At 47.6% G+C, this 14,246-nt stretch overlaps 1 protein-coding gene across 1 annotated transcript in view; it reads left to right on the plus strand.

Annotated features, from left to right (window-relative positions):
- The first annotated feature begins 3,259 nt into the window (after positions 1-3,259).
- Positions 3,260-14,246, plus strand: part of LOC125947748 (uncharacterized) — a 116,222-nt gene continuing 105,235 nt past the window's right edge. Inside the window, exon 1 of the mRNA XM_049673022.1 lies at positions 3,260-3,629. Coding sequence (XP_049528979.1) covers positions 3,260-3,629 — 370 coding nt within the window. The remainder of the gene's footprint in view (positions 3,630-14,246) is intronic.

Raw genomic sequence — 14,246 nt, forward strand, 5'->3', positions numbered from 1 at the left:
GTTTCCGACGATCACCGCGACTGGGACGTCGCTTTACCATACATCACTTTCGCATACAACTCATCCCGTCACGACACTGCCGGATTCTCACTATTTTACCTTTTGTATGGCCGCGACCCCACCTTGCCCTTCGACACGTTGCTACTTTCCGCAGTACAACCATCCAGCACTGGTTACGCTCGCGATGCTATTGCCTTAGCCGCCCAGGTCCGAGAGGTCGCCCCTCATCGGCTCACAGTCTCGCAAGCTGCTCAAAAGCGACGCTACAACCTTCGGCACCGAGACCACCATTTTTTCACCTGGTTCCCTTGTCCTTCTCTGGGCGCCTTCACGTCGCGTCGGCTTGTCGGAGAAACTTCTTTCCCGTTATTCTGGTCCATACCACATCTTACGACAAATGTCCGACGTGACATACGAGATCGCCACAGTCGGTCAGCCTTCAGTGCCTCCCAACGTCACCAGTGATGTTCACGTCGCCAGGCTTAAGCCATATGTCTCCCCATTAGGTGAGGCTCTATAACTTGCACCGGGACGGAGCTAACCCCACCGGGAGGGTGATGTTACGGTGAAGGGGAAGAAGAAGGGGACACTAAAGAGAGGAAGACAAAGACTCTGGCCGTTGCCTGAACGCCATATACATCGCTTGTAAATATACATTCTTCTACGCTCGTGGGCCTGCTTTCTTCCTGTAACAATGTTTAAAAATACATTAACGTTTCGGCTCCCCCACGGGAGCCTTGTTCAACTAACCTTTTTTTTCAACCTTTTTTAGTCCGTGTCTCGATCCCTTCATTTTAAGTACAGACTCTGCAATCAGTCACTTCAGTGTAGCTTGTGCTGCACTGAAGGTTATCGAACAAGACAAGGCTACACCCAGGCAAGGCTAGACAAGCAGGTTTTTGGCTATCGACCAAGAAGAGCAATGCTGAAGAAGACTAGGAATTAAATATGGCAATCAGAAAGCTTGCGTTCATGAAAGAAGCCACTCGGCTCTGCAAGCACTGAGCACCAAAAGCATTAAGAAAAGTCAAATGCGCATGGTGCAACGGTTAATGCAAGATGCATGCTGATGCTGCATCGGCTATTTCTGGAGAGAAATTGCACATGGCAACGTACACTAAGAAATACTGCTACAGATATGGTATGCTACTAGACAGTGAATGGTGTTAAGAATGAGCAAAAAATCGGTAGACCTTCATGTTTGGATGAGGAAGAATTAGCCCTAACAAGAGTGGGGAATGAAAAAGATTGCATTTATAGAAAAAAAAATGTATACTTGGCACAAATGGAATTTGACATGACAAGGAAGCTGATCAGGAAGCTGATTCAGGAAGCGCAAACTGATGGAACTCTTTTGGCCAGCGTCGTCCGTGCTTGTTCAATGGCTGCAGGTGCATCTCAACATGAAGAATTTCTAGAAAGTCTTTGTTGCAGTACCTGGATGACTCGGCCAATATCCGTGTTGGTGGAATGATGGCTGAGGCTCTTTTCAGTCTTGACACAGTCCTCCGTAGACTTGATATCTCATCCAAATACTTCTGCGTCCGCTTCTTTGTTTGTGGTGTAAAATGCTTGTAAATTCGGCTCCAGCCCCTTCCTGTCAGGGTAGATGAGGGCTCCTGTGATGAGGACCAAGGTGTGCTTGGTGCAGATTCTGTTGGGGCAGAACAGTAACACATGAGACACAGCACAGAGTAGCCAAACTCATGTAGTGTTTTCCTTTAAGTTTGAACCAATTATGCTGAACCGTAAATGTGAAAAAACATTCATATCTGCCGCAAACAAATGACATGTATCTCAAGACTAGCGAGCCAATACAGTATATGTAAAGCATATATATTTCTGAACTTGGTATTGTTTACCTTCTTGTAACAGCCAAAGTCCAACTAATGGCCTTGTTGTAGCAGGATGTAGCTTGTCTTTGGTGTGTGGAGTGTGTTGCTTCACACTGGTGTCATCCTCTTTACTGCATGTCTGGAACAGAAATTTTGACTGCATCAGAAATTGAAAAAGCACAATTTTGCAATATGAATTGTAAGAAGGTGTGACATATATTGTAATGGTTTTAGACTGCAGAACACATGCAAATGTACAGTTTTTGTTCTAGGTTTCTTAAGCAACATATTAATTAAATGAGTATTGCTACTGTCCATGAAATTGGTGCCTGCCTAATTACAATGACTGTCAACAGCTTAAGTAGGATTAGGATCACAAATGAGAGCATTTGTGCGCTCATTTATACACTAGAAGTTATTACGCTGCTGGTTCCACAAGCAAATGCAAGACAATCATGAAGCTATTGGAACTGCTGCATTCTTTTAACTGATGCATTCTTTTTCTGCATGAACAGATGCACCACTTCATTAATGGAAAAATAAATGCCCCAAGGTATATCAACACGGACAGCAAGAACACTTGGAACCAACAAGTACGAAATATGGGTAAATGAGCATGCGTGCAACTGTTTAATACATTAAATTCAGTACTTCCACTTCAATTTACCAAAGGGTTATCCGGTTTTGTGAACGGAGGAAGTTGGCGGCAGAATAAAAAAAATATGCATATATAAATATATATTGAAAAGGCTACTAAGTCGCCTACGGCCACGGATACAACGAGATGAAAACTGTGACGTGCGTTCCAATATCGCTCTCTTTTTTTTCGTGATTGTGTTTGCATAACGACGGCCTCGCAACTAGAGGTTTATTTGAGAAACATTAACGGAGGGTCCTGACTGCCCATATGTAATGCAGGATCTAGTTCGTTAACTTGTCTCCGCCTGTAAGTTAACAAGACGAATATTACACAATGATTCAAGAAGCAGCGATCTTAAACGACTTACCCGTATTGCCGTCCTCAGTCGCAGCAGAATCTGACTCCCGTTTCGATGCAGACTTGTTCCGCATGGCTCACGACCGAAACCTAGCCTTCAGGCTTACATATCCTCTCGCAAACCCGTCACTTCACCCCACGTTAAATAACGCGAGGTGTCGAAGCGCGATAAACTGGTTTTAGCACAAGATAAGTGTTGTATAAGGCATCGCCGCCGACTGCAGCGCCATTAGATGGCGCGTGCTTGGAGCCGGCCTGAAGAGAAAGAGGAAGATAGAATAAACAGTCAGGGACTGAGTAATGGCTGTAATGTCTCCTTCCAGTATCCTGCACGATACAACATATTTGGCGACGAGGATTTAACAGCCCATGTGCTACCGGCTTGCCCCTCATCTGTGCCTTCGATTGCTGCCTATCATCCTATACGATGAGTATTTCGGGACTACAACCACCACCCCCTTTCCTATCCTCACCTGGACACCCGGTCATTCCATGGGAGCAATGGATTCAAGCGTTCAAGAACTACATGGTGGCGTCGGGCGCCTCCGACCTACCTGCCATGCGTCGGAAGGCGATTCTGCTCAACTGCTTGGGCTTGGAAGGTCAACGTATCTTCCAGACTCTGACGTCGGAGGACGACCCGCGCCTTTTGGCTTCGAGCGCCGCTGGAGAGACGTTGACGGCTCCTGGCCCTGATGAGTTCGACCGCGCCATTGTGATTCTTGCAGACCACTACAAGAGCTCTTTCAACGTCACTGCAGCGCGTCACCGTTTCCGTCGACGTGCACAAGCCCCAGGTGAGACGGCCGTCGATTACGTCACCGTGCTACGAGGTCTCGTTGGAGCATGCAATTTCGGTGACTTGGCGGACGATATGATACGCGACCAGCTCATAGAAAAAACTACCAGTGAATATTTGCGCGAACGTCTTCTTCTGGAAGAGTCTCTTACGCTTTCTCGGGCTCTTACCATTGCGAGACAGCATGATCAAGCGACAAGAGAAGCAAAAGAACTTGCACGACACGAAGCACAAGTGCATCACGTTAATGACGAAAACACTTCAGAGATCAAAGAGAAGCACTGTGGCACGTGCACATGCTATAAGAAGCAAACTGAAAGTCGTCGAGCCTTGCAAGAGCAAGAGTGTTATCGTTGTGGTTCTTAGACCATCTTGCGAATAGCCCTCTCTGCAAAGCTAGGACACATAAGTGTCGTAAATGTGGAAAGATTGGCCATCTGGAAAAGGTCTGCAAGTCTCTCCGAAAGTCTTCAAGTCCGAAAGTTCAGCATGTCGCGGAAGACGACAAAGATACAGCTGACCCAGACGATCACTTAAGTGTTTGTCACATCTGGAGCCGTAAGAAGGGAATTTATGCCGTGTTGGAAATTGAAGGAGTTTCCGTATCGTTCCTGATTGACACCGGATCATCGGTTTCAATCCTAGCCGAAGAACTTTACCAACGTCATTTTGCTACTGCATTTCCTCTGACATCAACATCCGTCCAGCTCCTCGATTATTCTAAGTCAGCAATTCCAATCAAAGGATGTTTCATTGCTCCAGCCACATTTCACGGCCGATGCACTTCTGTTCTTCTGTACGTTGTGCCTGGAGGAACAACCATACTTGGTTTAGATGGTATCGCAGCTCTGGATATGAAGATTCAAGGATCGCCGCTCAGGTGTCTGCTAATGACACAAGAAACTCCTGTGCTACCTCCTGAATTACGTTCCGAGTTCGAGCACTTGTTTGAAAAACAGCTAGGAACTGTCAAGGGTTTCACTCACAAGGTCAGAGTTCGAGCGTCTGTTCAACCAGTGGCCAGCAAGATGAGACGACTACCACTCGTCATTCGTGAGCAAGTCTCGGCAGAAGTACAAAAATTAGAAGCTCAGGACATCATTGAGCGCGTCGACTCTTCAGAGTGGGTCTCACCAATTGTTGTAGCCAGAAAAAAGGATGGCTCGATTCGCATGTGCGTAGATCTACGAGAGCCAAACAAAGCTATAGTGGTGGACAGTTTTCCCCTGCCACAAACTGAGGAACTTTTGAACAGCTTGGCTGGAGCACAGCGATTCTCCAAGCTAGATTTAGCTTCGGCCTATCACCAATTGCCACTAAGTCCAGAAAGTCGTGAACTTACGACGTTTATAACACACGACGGCCTATTCCGCTTCAAGAGGGTTTGCTTCGGACTGGCATCGGCACCGTCAGCGTTTCAGAAGATGATGCATATGATCCTCAAAGGATGCAAATGCGTGTTATTTTACATTGACGACATAATCGTGTACGGACGCACCCGAGAGGATCACTTGGTCAATTTGCGCGCGGTTTTGAAACGGCTCTCTGATGCTGGTCTCAGGCTCAATCATAAATGCGTTTTTGACGTCGCAGAGTTGACTTTCCTTGGCCATGTTGTCAGCGCCAAAGGGTTATTCCCACTGACGTCATCTATCGAGGCGATAACCAAGGCACCATCACCTACAAATATCAATGAACTTCGTTCGCTGCTGGGACTTGCAGGCTTCTACTCCAAGTTCATCCCGCATTTTTCTGATGTTGTGGAGCCAATGCGTGCTTTGCTTCGAGGAAATGCGCCTTTCGCTTGGACTGCAGCAGCACAAAGCGGCTTGGAGCAGCTGAAAACTCTGATAACGTCTTGCGAAGTTCTTCACCTTTTTGATCCTCAGTTACCTGTGTACGTTACAACTGATGCCTCAGGATATGGATTAGGTGCTGTACTGCAGCAGGCTAACGGAACATCACTGCAAACTGTCGCGTTCGCCTCTCGTACTCTGCAGCCACATGAACGGAAGTACTCGGTCGGTGAACGCGAGGCCCTTGCCTGCGTCTGGGCCTGCGAGCACTGGCACGTTTACCTGTGGGGCCGACCTTTCATTTTGCGGACAGACCACGCTGCTTTGGTTACGCTCCTTTCAACGAAAGGCACAGGTCACCGTCCGTTAAGGATTGCGCGCTGGTCATCACGGTTGCTGTGCTACAACTACACCATGGAGTACAGGAAGGGTAGCGAAAACGTCGTGGCTGACGCACTCTCCCGGCTGCCCCTAGAGAATTTCATCCGCGATGCACCCGAAGAAGAATTTATATGTCTTCTGTCCCCAGTAGTTACCATGCAAGAGCTTCAAGAAGCATGTGCCGCCGATCAGGTTATCTCTCAAGTGAAGCAGTTTATCACTACTTCTTGGCCTGACAAGAAATCCCTGTCAAAAGATCTGCTACCGTACTTTCACGTGCGATCTGAACTCTCTGTTGTTAGCGACGTTCTGTGCCGGGGTGACAGGATTGTCGTGCCTACAACTTTGACACGCCGTGTTATGGATCTGGCACATGAGTCACACCCAGGAATTAGTCGCACCAAAGCTCGTCTTAGAGAGTCATATTGGTGGCCATGCATGGATAATCACATTGAAGAACTTGTGCGCACATGTGTAACTTGCCAGTCATGCGACAAATCCGCGCGTACATCTGCAGCTCCAATGCAGCCCGTCACTCTTCCCGAGAAAGCTTGGGAAAAAGTCGCTATCGACATTGTGGGACCTTTCACGCAAGCTTCAGCCGACTGCCGTTTTGCCATCACAGTTATTGACTATTACAGCAAGTGGCCAGAGGTGGCTTTCGTACGAGATGCGACAACATATACAGTGAAGAAATTTCTACTTGAACTTTTCGCAAGAGAAGGATATCCACGCGGTATCGTATCCGATCATGGACCACAATTTTCTTCAGCGAATTTTGAAGAATTTCTCACAGAGCGCGGAATCACGCATTATAACTCTTCTGTGTATTACCCGCAAGCTAATGGTTTGGTTGAAAGATTTAACAGGGTATTAAAGTCATACATTCAATTGGCCCTGTTAGAACGCCGTGATATGAGAACAGCAATGCTTGATTACCTGCAAACATATCGCTGTACGCCTCATGCGACTACTGGTGTTGCACCCGCTGTTCTTCTTCATGGACGACAACCTCGAACCAGACTCGACATTGTGGGATTGCCTGACAAATGTTTCAGCACGGACCCTTCAAAGGCACTGCAGGAGTTGCGAGAGCGCATCAGGAACAAGCAAGTCAAGTCGAAGCGTTACACCGATGAAAAGCGCGGTGCCAAGGAACCCAACTTCGTCGTTGGTGACTACGTCCGGGTTAAATTACCTGCAGTTCATGGGAAGCTATCTCCACAGTTTTCTGCGCCCAAGAAAATTATTGAGAAGCGTGGACCCGCCTCTTACCTGTTAGAAGATGGCCGTGTCTGGAATGCTTCCAAGTTAGCGGCCGTTCACCGCGAAGCTATCAGCAAAATGAAGTTCGGTACCTCTGCTGTCATGAACTGGTCACCGGCATCCGATAATTCCGCTACTGCAGCTGTAAATCACCCTTCACAACCTGGCACGTCAAGCGCAGATAACTATGAGAATGCACGCTTTAACCATGAACCACCTGCTGCAGAGCGCACGCAACAAGCTTCATTTAATCTGCCGGGATGCGAAGCCCGCGTGAGAAGAAGCGCCCGTAACAAGAAGACGCCGAAGAAGCTGCAGGACTACATTAGGCAATAATGGACAAACAACCGTTTTCTTTTTTTTTTTTCTCTTCGTGTTTTGTATTTTTTTTTTCCAAGAGGGGATATGTTGTATAAGGCATCGCTGCCGACTGCAGCGCCATTAGATGGCGCGTGCCTGGAGCCGGCCTGAAGAGAAAGAGGAAGATAGAATAAACAGTCAGGGACTGAGTAATGGCTGTAATGTCTCCTTCCAGTATCCTGCACGATACAACAATAAGCAATCAGCATAAGTGTACGAACCAATGAATCCGTGCTTTGCCGTGTACGCGATAATACCGGTAAAAATTTTAAATCCAGGCCAGAGGTCACGTGGGAGATCGATGATGATGAACGTTACTTTGCGTTTATAATGGCAAAAAAGCAACAGAGTTCGTTCTCAATAGTACAATCCCTAGTTAAGAATAATAATTTTGTACTCTTTGTCATGTAATAAAAACGCTTCGATAAGCGCAGGAGAAAGTGTGTAGGTTAAAATTGCGTTTATTACGGCGCCTCTAGCGGGAGCTACTGAACTCACGTAGGCATATTTTCGAGAGGATGTACTATGCTTGTTTTATTAGCAGATATTTTCTCGCCCTCTCTGGCCATTTGGTGAACTCGGGAGTTTCTGGGGCCTGTGCTCTGCGCCGACAGCGCACGCTTTTATTCTGCTCAGTAGACCCCCCCCCCCCACCGCTATCTCGCCCCGGAAAGCGTCGCGCCGCCGCCGCTACGCCGCCGTCTCTCTCTCCTCGGCTGCGCCCACCTGTCGCTCGGCGCGCGTTCTCCCTCTCGCATCCTCGCCACTCTCCGACCACCTGTGGCTGGCGCGCGCTTCGCAGAACTGATCAACGCTTGGCACGGTTCAACCTCGGCCTTAAACAGCTCCGCTGTTAAAAACGCAAAAAGGGAGAGGGTTACAAACGCAGAGCAATCGTATACCGCGCAAAGTAACAGAGCCCAACAAAACAGGCGCAATTAAAACCTCATAAGCCTTAAGCACCAGCAAACTAAGGCGGCAGGATGATAGGCATGCGTGTCGCCCGTCCCACGCTCATAACTGCGTACGGTCTTTGTAAAAACAGGCAGCGTAGTAACTGGGGCCATTCGGTAAAGAAAGCTGACAACGCGGCTCTTTAGGCTCGCGTATATTTATCGAGTAACCGCTTGCTCAGAAAAGGGTTTCCACGACGGTGTTACGATTCCCTTAGACCTGCGATTCCCGCAGCAGGTGTGGTGAATTCCGATTCACGTTGAGCGACCATGCTCGGACCACGTGCAAACGCATGGTGATCGGCGGGCCTAACGATCTCCCTCGTCAACGTGAATATTAGATATCTCATTCGCGAGGGTTAGAGACGAAACCTTTCGTCCAGCCCTAAACCTTGCTTCCCCGCTGAGGACGTTCACCCCGCTCCGGTCACTCATCATCTCCACTTCGCCTGGTTTGCCCTGTCCTGCGGTGGGGGGAGGAGAGGGAAAAATTTCCCGGATGGATAGGGTATAAGAAAGCCAGCCAGCAGCCACGTGGGGACACTATTGCTTTGCCCTAGCGTGCAGGAGCACGCACCCTAAACTTGTACGTTTTCCTTGGAGCACACCGCTCACTAGTAACCATGCATTAAACGTCAGTTACTTGTTTTTACGTCGCCTCGTCTTCCCTGCCGGACCCTGCCCGATGGTCAACCTGGTTCGAACTCCAAGCAGGCGCTGTTGAAGGTACCCCCGAACCTCGACCCGTAACAACGGTCAATTGGCCACAGTTTCAGAAAGAGGTTTCCACATTGTCACAACTGGGAGGGTACGCTCAGTGAATCATGAGAACGGCGCTCGCGCGTTGTGTGCCGGTGAGACGCGTGGCCGGCGCGCGTCAGGAACCAGTGGCGGACACGGACCTCTTATTTTTCGCCGTTACAACGGCCGCACAAAGGATGGACGCGGTGCAGCATCGATTGTCACTCTTCTTGAGGTCAGTTTTGTGCACTAATGGTTGCTAATCGCGTCGTCATGCGCCTCCTGCGTTTGTTCAGTGCCAGCCAGCTCAGATGCACATATCGTAACCCTTAACCGCGTTCGTCCCGCTCGATCCCACGTGAAAGCACGCCGCTGAACGTGCTTCGGGACCTTGCGCCGCAGACGACCAGGGTCATTAACGCGTCACGAATTGTGGGCAACAATCGCCACTCCACGTGTCGGGTGTAATCGGCCTGCGCCATGAGCCGCGCACCTGTGTCATCTCGGCGCCGTCACCGCGACAGGCACCCGCCGCTGACAACCAATTATCCCATTGTATTTCGCTCATCAAGCAAGAACCAGAATGGCAATACTTCTGTCACGGGCTCAAGCCAAGTCTCGCCTATTCTGTCCTCAATTCCGCAGAAAAGTAAGTTTGAACGACGCAGACGATTTTCTGCGTCGTCACATTTTCGGTAAGAACTTTGATTTTGGTGGAACGTGTTGCAAGGCTTTGACGCTCGCCTTTAAGCCTATTTCATTGGAATGAGACCTCTGCACAATCATTAGGGCATCGCTGCGAGCCGAAAGGCTTGTACGAGGGTCTCGATGCTAGTCTGTGATGCTCGGATTAGTGAAATTTCCCACAGAATGGAACTTTGGTATGTTTTTATATGAGATATGACTTTTGCAATAGTTTCAATGGACGGGAGTGAAACTTCAACTGGTCCTGGATTTAAATTTACGTCTCCCGACAGCAATAGAAGCAGATGAACTGCTTGAGCATTGATGTAGAAAGAGGACGGTGAAACGACATTCGACATAATCGAATGCTTGTCTAAAATCTTCGAATATATCCCAAGAGTGAGGAGCTTGTTTTCACAATTATGGAGTATAAATTTTTAATCATTAGAACTAACTCTGTGGACTTGTCTGTTTGAAACCCGTATGAAAATAGGTAATTAGTTGTGCTTTCCACACAACGAATTCATACGAATTGAAATTATTTCCTCTAAGCCCTTGAAAAAAATACTAGGATGGATATCGGCGTGCAATTCTTTATATCTAGCTTGTTGCCTTTCTTAAGATAACCATTACTCTTGCAGTATTGGTCTTTCTCAGGAATACACCGGTTAAAATGCGCCTGCTGCATACGTGTACAAGAAGCTCAGCCATCTCATGCAACACCAATTTATCATGTGTCATTCGGATCCCGTCAGGGTCACAACTTGAGGAATCCTTAAGGCTCGAAAATGCAGTATTGGACCTCAAGGTCCGCCGGCCACCACGTTGTCTTGATGAAACAGAGACGGCACATCTTAAGCGCGTACTCTTCTTTTAATGGAACAGCAAATATATGGAAAGAATGGCTTCATGCCCTCGAGCGAGCGGAGCTCGAGAGGCGGAAAAAACGATGATGATGAACGATCGTCTGCTAGACGTATGAAAGACGAAGTTCCAACATCTTCCCGCGCCCAGCAGATGGCGTTATTCAATTCCCAACGGGTAGAGCAGTTGAACAGGGCGTCTGACTTCGGATCCGCCCGGCAAACGTAGTGAACAGGAGGAGACCTTTGCATCACGTCCGTTATGTAGTTCCCCAATATATCGAATGTCTTCACAAAAAGTGCGGGCATTGTCGCTGTACATGACCTTGCATATTCCTCTTCATGAAATAAATATCCTGAAAGAAAATATGCACTTTTCGGCAGTCATGTCTTCGACCAACTATAGACGAAAGACGGATGATTGTCTAGCAAAGTCAACTCCTGTGAGCAAGAAAGGTTGTGCTTTTGTAAATCTGTCTTCTGGTAAAGGAGGTGTTTCTTGCTGTACTAGCTTTGCTTGCAGCCGCTGACATACCAGGTGCCGACATATGGTTTTCTTGACTAGCTGTCTGGCCTGTGCAATCTGAATCAGGGTATCTCGAACGCCGCCATGGAGAAACTTCATATGTGCTTTTAGAATAGTCAGCGTTGTAAAGTGAGTGTCCTTCGCAAAAGCATCAGATTCTGATTTCCATAGTTCTCGTTTTTGCTGTGAGCACGACCTTGTACACGAATTATTCTTTTCTTGTCGAAGAAAAGTCGTAGATGCTTAATCTGACTCCGCAGATGAATAGGCTTGTTTTCCGAAGAGCACTTCAGTTCGTCGCTTAAATGTGTCTTTTGATCAATACGTATCAGTTAGAATTCTGCCTCTTGGAGCTCGTCATGCATCCTAATGGCATCTTCTGTTTTGTCAGCTCCAATCAGAAGGTCGTCCATGTAATGGATTTCTGAAGCAGTAAAGCTGTCATTTTGTAGGTATCCTCGGGGCACCGAAAATTATGTTGCAACGTGGCCGTCAAAATAAAAGGGCTTGAAGTGGCTCCAAATGATACTCTGTTCATCCTCCAGATTTCTTGTTCTGGTAAAGGTTTGTTTGTTCGTGAAGCTCTGTAAACCCGATGAATCCCAGTGAATCTCTGTCCTCATCATGCAGGCCGACTTGAAGGAATACCTCTTCAACGTTTGCTTTCATAGCGACCTTCTATCGCCGGAAACGCAAAAGTAGGGCTACGTCTGAGTTTAAGCTCGGCCCAGATTCCAAATTTACGTTTAATGATTGCGCTCCACGTTCATGCGAGGATGCGTCGAAAATGATGCGAATCTTTGTTGTAGTCCGGTCTTCCTTGATCACCGCTCGATGTGGAATGTATAGTAAATTCGAAATTTCCTCGTGGAACTTGAATACGAAACTCTTTCTGCTGATCCTTCTTCGAGATATCCCCGAATGGTCTTGTCGTACCTCTTCAATGGGCTGCGGTCCTTGATGAGTTTGCGCATCAAATTTCAAAGACGTTTAGTGGCCACAGAGAAATTGTCTGCCAAGTCCCCTGTTTTCTTCCAAGGAAGTCGAACTTGATAACGACTGTCCTTATAGTTATATTTTTCTCGAACTCTTGTAGCGTCAGTTCACTATCAAGCAGGCTTTCCTCATCAGCTCTGACACCTAGACTTTCCAGGTCCCAAAATCGCGAGAGAACCTCGGAGACAGTGTCCTCTTCTACGCAGGTTCGGAGTATAATGACGCTGGAACAGTGAACAATGCTGCCTAGGAAAGGAAGAGGCCCTTGCACAGTCCATCCTAATTTAGTGCGCACAGATTTTAGATTCTTCCATTTCTTCCACGCGGTTTTCACGTCGCCAGTCACAAGTTGCCAGTAGTAGTCTGAACCTATAAGTATATCTACAGAATTTCCGCTATCTCCACCTAAAGAGAGGGATCGTGTATCTAATCCAGTTTCTTCCTTCTTCTTTATAACTTCTTCATCTGGAATGGGAATGTGCTCGATGCAGATATCTGCCACTTCTAAGGCTTCGATTTCGATAGGGTTATCTGTCTTTTCTGGGAAGACGATCACGCGAACTCTTCTCATTGTTTTCTGAGTCTTCCGTCCTCCGAAAACTCCTACATTCACCGTTTCCTCTTCCAGAAACTGACAGCCGAGTGTGCGAGAGGCATCTATGGTAATAAAGCTGCGCTGGCTTCCACCGTCGAAGAGTATCCTGTAATGTTTTGAAGTTGCCGTGCCTGCCACTCTCGCCGTCAAGCACTGCAATAATATAACGGGGCTCGCTTGTTGAGAAAGAAGGTTAACTGCTGTCGTAGAAGCCTCATTTTCTTAGTTCTTGAAGTCAGGGTTACACATCGAAGTGACATGACGTCGAGAGCATCGATCACATCTTCGTCTTCCTCTACAGTCCCTTGCCGTATGACCTTGTTTTAGACATGGAAAACATCGTCCGGCCTTGGTGAGAATCTGCTTCTTGTATGTCAGGCTCACTTCATGTTGTCACAGACTGCAGGACTATGCCTAGATGATTTGAAAAACAGGCACAGGTCAGTCTTCTCCAACACATTTTGTAGAGCTGCTGTTGACGACACGTTGCGATGCTGAACAGTTCGCGATGCCTCTCTATTTTTCTGGACAACTTCTGGCGTTTTCCCAGACGTATATGTTGTCACAGCTTCTCGGCACTGAAGTTGATGATCGAATTACTGCAGAAGACTTGGCAACTCTTTTTCTGCTTTCGTCATCCGGTGCTCTGAGTCAACTTCCGCTTCATTCGTTGATACCGCTGAGGACGCTTTCGTCGGCTTGTAAAGCTCTTGAAATTTAAGCACTAAGCCTGACGGTAAGACTCGTAAAAGAATCTCCCGTAACATGGAACAGTACGTTGAAGGGCTCGCTCCAAGAGCTTTGAGGCTCCTTACATGCACCTGTACTTGGTCATAAAGATCTCGAAGTTGCGTGATGTTCGAAGACGACGAGATAGGTCTCAAATCTAAAAGGCTTCGAAGGTGCTTTTGAACTATTATACTTTCATCTCCGAAGCGTTTCTTGAGAATATATATTGCGTCCTTATACCTCTCTTCCGTTGCCTGGAGTCCAGATATGGCCGAAGCGGCTCCTCCATTGAGTAGGGTGTTCAGGTAATTGAACTTATCAGCAGTGCCGAGCTCTTCCTTATTGTGCACTGCTGTCAAAAACTGTGTCCAAAAACAGTGCCATTGCTTTCGGTTGCCATCGAATTTCATCAGTTCCAACTGCGGCAGTCTAGACTTGACGCTGACTGAAGCTGGGCTGCTCGTCTGGCACGAAGCTTGGGACGTACGGCTGTTCTGAAGCTCCAAACGGAGTTTTGATGTCATTGTAGCAACCTTGTCTCCAGATTTGCTCGCGTTTAACGTCTCACTCTCGATTAGATCGTCAGCCGTCTCGTCTAAAATCCCCTCATCTGTTTTCGCTATCTGCAGGTAGAGTGCGTCAATCCAATCTTGTAAAATGCTGACCTGTGATGTTGCTGGCTCTTGCTGTTCTCGTAGAATGCCTTCCGCTTCTTTGAGGATGCC

Source organism: Dermacentor silvarum, chromosome 8 (assembly GCF_013339745.2).
Source record: "Dermacentor silvarum isolate Dsil-2018 chromosome 8, BIME_Dsil_1.4, whole genome shotgun sequence".
NCBI lineage: Eukaryota > Metazoa > Arthropoda > Arachnida > Ixodida > Ixodidae > Dermacentor > Dermacentor silvarum.